The sequence below is a fragment of the Nicotiana sylvestris genome, chromosome 11 (genome assembly GCF_000393655.2).
Source record: "Nicotiana sylvestris chromosome 11, ASM39365v2, whole genome shotgun sequence".
Lineage (NCBI taxonomy): Eukaryota > Viridiplantae > Streptophyta > Magnoliopsida > Solanales > Solanaceae > Nicotiana > Nicotiana sylvestris.
In genome coordinates this window covers 110,122,824-110,128,568 of record NC_091067.1, presented here as the reverse complement: position 1 = coordinate 110,128,568, position 5,745 = coordinate 110,122,824, and the positions used below count along the sequence as shown (strand labels likewise).

The window sequence follows — 5,745 nt, the reverse complement described above, 5'->3', positions numbered from 1 at the left end:
TACATTTGGGTTATGGGTAGGGTAAAATCAAGTTTGGGGTAGGGCCTAATTAATAGCCAATCAGATATGGCCATGTGGAATTAATAAAATGTTTAAATAAATTAAAACTCACCTGTTAGAATTAAGGGCACAAGTATGCCAGATTTTTAACGGTAGGGTTATTCTTCGCAATATAGGTTAATGAGGGGCATTTTTAGACTAGAGTTGATACGTTAGGGGAAGGTCTGACCCTTTTCCGTAGTTTTAATGTCATTTTACTTTAGTTAAACAAATCCCAATATTTGTTGATAAAAATCTTGCATCCGAAAATTGTTTGAGCTTGTACTAGCATCACTAAGAGTTGTAATAGATAGGTTAGTTCCCTGAGATTCGACTCCGATTTTGTAAACCGGATTATATTTGCAACGATCACTTTGTCTTTTGTAAGGCATAGTTGGGCGTGATTAGCTGGACAGACCCATAATCGCTTCTGCGGTGTTGCACCTACGGCCCAAAGTGCGCAGGTGCGATTACACCAGGTGCAACAAATTTCAGCCAATCCAACACAACTCCAAATGATCCGTTAACCATCCGAAATCAACCCGAGGCCCCCGGGACCTCAACCAAGCATACCAACAAGTATTAAAATATCATACGAACTAAGTCGAGCCCTCAAATCACATGTAACAACAACAAAAACATGAATCGCACTCCAATTCAAACTTAAAGAACTTCAAAACTTCAAACTTGTACAACTGATGCTGAAACCTATCAAATCACGTCCGACTAACCCCAAATTTTGCACACAGATCATAATTGACACTATGGACCTACGCCAACTTCCAAAATTGGAATTCAACCCCGATATCAAAAAGTCCACTCTCGATCAAACTTCCCAAAAATTCAACTGCCATTTCAAGCCTAATTCAGCTACAAACCTCCAATTCACAATTCGTACATGCTCCTAAGTTCATAATCACTCAACGGAGCTAACGAAACCGGCGAAACTCCATTCCGGAGTCGTCTTCACATAGTTCCAACTACGGTCAAAATTCTAGAACATAGGTTTCTGTTTTAGGGACTAAGTGTCCCAACAACACTCCAAAACCAAAAACAAAACCTCATGGCAGGTCACATAAGCATAGAATGATACGGGGAAAGCAAAAAATACAGGATCAGGGCTAATACTCTTAAAACGACCGGCCGGGTTGTTACATCCTCCACCTCTTAAAATAATCGTTCATCCTCGAACGAGTATAGAGACATACCTGATGTGGTGAAAAGATGAGGATAACAGACGTGCATATCATGTTCGGTTTCCCAAGTCACCTCCTCGACCGAATGACCCCTCCACTGAACCTTCATGGAAGCAATGTTCTTTGACCTCAACTTTCGAACCTGCCTGTCTAAAATAGCTACCGGCTCCTCAACATAAGATAAATCCTTATCCAACTGGACTGAGCTGAAATCCAACACATAAGACGGATCGCTATGATACTTCCGGATTATAGAAACATGAAATACCGAATGGACTCCTGCCAGTCTTGGAGGCAAGGCAAGCTTATAAGTAGCCTCCCCAACATGCCGCAACACCTCGAACGGGTCTATAAACCTTGGGCTCAGCTTGCCCTTCTTCCGTAATCTCATAACACCCTTCATGGGTGACATCCGGAGTAGGACCTGCTCTCAAACCATAAATGCAACGTCACGAACCTTCCGATCTGCATAACTCTTCTGTCTGGACTGGGTTGTGCGAAGTCGATCCTAAATCACCTTAACCTTTTTCAAAGCATCCTGAACCAAGTATGTACCCAATAGTCTAGTCTCGCCCGGCTCAAACCAACCCACTGAAGACTGACACCGCCTACCATACAGAGCCTCATACGATGCCATTTGAATGCTCCATCGATAACTGTTGTTGTAGGCAAACTCCGCAAGTGGCAAGAACTGATCCCAAGAATCACTAAACTCCATCACACACGCATAGAGCATATCCTCCAGTATCTGAATAGTGCGTCCGGACTGTTCATCCGTCTGAGGATGAAATGCTATGCTCAACTCAACACAAGTACCTAACCCATGTTACACGACCCTCAAGAATCATGATGTAAACTGCGTACCCCAATCAGAGATGATAGATACTGGCACGCCATGAAGTCTGACAATCTCACGGATATAATCTCGAGCCAACTGCTCGGAAGAATACGTAGTCATCACAGGAATGGAATGAGCTGACTTGGTCCACTTATCCACAATCACCCAAACTGTGTCAAACTTCCTCTGAGTTTGTAAAAGCCTAAAACGAAATCCATAGTGATCCGCTCCCATTTCCACTCCGGAATCTCTAGCTTCTGAAGCAATCCACCCGACTGCGGATGCTTATATTTCACCTGCTGGCAATTTAGACACCGAGCTACATACTCTATTATGCCCTTCTTCATTCTCATCCACCAATAATGTTGCCTCAAGTCACGATACATCTTTTCAAAACCGGATGAATGGACTACCGCAAACTATGAGCCTCCCGGAGAATCAAATCACGCAATCCATCTACATTTGGCACACATAGTCTACCCTGCATCCTCAAAGCACCATCATCTCCAATAGTGACCTCTTTAGCATCACCGTATTGAACTGTGTCCCTAAGGACAAGCAGATGGGGGTCATCATACTAACACTCCCTAATACGATCATAAAGAGAAGACCGAGAGACCACACAAGCCAACACTCGACTGGGCTCAGAAATATCCAATCTAACAAACTGGTTGGCCAAGACTTGAACATCCAACGCCAATGGCCTCTCTACTGGTGGTATATATGCTAAGCTCCCCAAACTCTCTGCCTGGAGACTCAAGGCATTGGTCACTACATTGGCCTTCCCGAGATGGTACAAAATGGTGATATCATAATCTTTTAAGCAGCTCCAACCACCTTCGCTGACGCAAGTTAAGATCCTTCTGTTTGAACAGATGCTGCAAACTCCGATGATCGATGTAGATCTCACAAGGGACACCGTACAAATAGTGCCGCCAAATCTTTAAGGCATGAAAAATAGTTGCTAACTCAAGGTCGTGTACAGGATAGTTCTTTTCATGCACCTTCAACTGTCTGGACGTGTAGGCAATCACCCTACCATCCTGTATCAACACCGCACCGAGACCAATCCGCGATGCATTACAATATACAGTATAAAAACCTGAACCTGTACGCAATACCAATATTGGGGCTGTCGTCAAAGTTGTCTTGAGCTTTTGAAAGCTCTCCTCACACTCCTCTGTCTACCTGAACGGAGCACCCTTCTAGGTCAGCCTGGTCATAGGTGCTGCGATAAAGGAGAAACCCTCTACAAATTGACGATAATACTCCTCCAAACCAAGAAAATTCTGGATCTCCATAGCTGAGTACGATCTAGGCCAACTCTGCACTGCTTCAACCTTCTTCGGATCCACCTTGATCCCATCATTCGACACTACACAACTAAAAATGCAAATAAGGCTAGCCAAAACTCACACTTTAAAAATTTTGCATATAACTTCTTTTCTCTCAAGGTCTGAAGCATAGTCCTTAGGTGCTGGTCATGATCCTCCTGAGTCTGGGAATACACCAGAATGTCATCAATAAACACAATGATGAAAGAGTCAAGATAGGGACGGAACACACTATGCATCAAGTGTATGAATGTTGTCGGGGCGTTGACCACCTCAAATGACATAACAAGGTACTTGTAGTGACCATACCGAGTCTTAAAAGTAGCCTTCGGGATATCTGGCTCCCGAATATTCAACTGATGATAGCCTGAACGCAAGTCAATCTTGGAGAACACCCTAGCACCTTGTAACTGATTAAATAGGTTATCAATGCAAGGCAATTGATACTTGTTCTTCACCGTAACTTTGTTCAACTAGCGATAATCAATGCACATACGCATAGAACCATCATCCTTCTTCACAAACAAGACTGGAGCACCCCAAGGTAAAACAGTGGGCAAAATGAAGCCCTTGTCAAGCAACTCATGTAATTGCTCCTTCAACTCAGGAGAAGCCATACAATATGGAGGAATAGAGATGGGTTGAGTGCCCGACATAAAATCAATACTAGAGTCAATATCCCTATCGGGTGGCACGCCCAAAAGATCAGTTGGGAATACATCTAGAATATCCCTCTCTATTGGAACTGACCCAACCGTAAGGGTATCGATACTGACATCTCTTATATAAGCTAGATAGGCGTCACACCCCTTATCAACCCTTCGTTGAGCTTTAAGAAATGAAATAACCTTGCTGGGAGTATAATCTAAGGTACTTCTTCACTCTAACCGTGGTAATCGTGTCATAGCCAGCGTCATGGTCTTGGCGTGACAATCAAGAATAGAATAATGGGGAGACAGCAGTCCATGCCCAAAATAATATCAAAATCTACCATACTGAATAATAATAAATTGGTTCTGGTCTCAAGACCACTAAGAACAACCAAACACGACCGATACATGCGGTCAACAACAATATAATCTCTTACAAGTGTAGACACATAAACAGGAGAACTCAAGGAATCACGGGCTATGCCCAAATACAGAGCAAAATAAGAGGACATATAGGAATAAGTGGAGCCTGGATCAAATAAAATCGGCGCATCTCTATGACAGACCGGAACAATAAGTGTAATGACAGAGTCGGAAGCAACAGCCTATGTACGAGCAGGAAGATCATAATATTTGGCTTGGCCTCCCTCTCTAGGGTGAAATCTACCTGCCCGACCTCCACCTCGAGCTGGCTGAGCAGGTGGAGTGGTAGCTGGTGCTGTAATCACATCCTGAGGACCTGGTGGAGCATGCAGTGCTTGAGAAGTTTGTAGAGGTGCAACCCTTCTAAGTCTGGGGAAATCCCTCACTATATGGCGAGTGTCGCCATACTCAAAACAAGCTCTTGGAGGGCATGGCTGGCTCGGGCCAGGTCTCCTGGACTAATTGCTGAAAGCACCCTGTGTAGGAGGTACAGTAGACACTGACGGTGCATAATAAGGCTCCTAGGGCCTAGGGGTAGCCAGAATACCCCTGGCGGCTGGAAGCGCTGAATGAATAGGGCGACTCACATAGCCCATACCATAACAAACTGCAGCTAGGGCACGAGCACAACTATAAGTGCCAAACTCTTGAGACCTTTTGGCATCCCTCTCCTCTCTCTACCGAGCAAGCATACCCTCTAATTTCCTAGAAATCCCTACAACCTGCTAGTATGCAATATCCATCTTCAACTCCCTGTTCATGTTAGGCTTGATACTAGGGTTGAGCCCCTCGATAAATCGATGGACCCTCTCTCGAACTGTAGCAACCAAGGCTAGTGCATGCCTAGCCAAATCACTGAAGCGAATCGCATACTCTGATAAAGTCATGGAACCCTGGCGAAACTGCTCGAACTCCACGCGCCTTGCATCTCTGAGACTTTGGGGAACATACTCCCTCAAGAACATATCTGAGAACTGAGTCCATGTAAGTGAAGCTGCCTCAGCCAGACTACCCAACTCATAAACACGCCACCACTGATAGGCTGCTCCTTTAAGCTGGAACATAGTGAAAGAAACCCCACTCGATTCCGCTACACACATAGTATGGATGATACGATGACACTCCTCAAGAAAACCCTGGGCATTTTCTGACGTCAAGCCACTGAAAGTAGGAGGGTGGTACTTCTTGTACCTCTCAAGCCTGAGCTGCTCCTCCTCAGAAATTGCTGCCCTATCCTCGAGCTGAATTGGAGCTACTAGCTGCAT

The 5,745-nt window shown here is 44.6% G+C and overlaps 1 protein-coding gene across 1 annotated transcript; it reads right to left on the bottom strand.

The window, feature by feature from the left end:
- Positions 1-5,205: 5,205 nt before the first annotated feature.
- LOC138881473 (uncharacterized) lies at positions 5,206-5,745 on the bottom strand. The gene has a single exon (XM_070161701.1). The coding sequence runs from the start codon at positions 5,743-5,745 to the stop codon at positions 5,206-5,208; it is 540 nt and encodes a 179-aa protein (XP_070017802.1).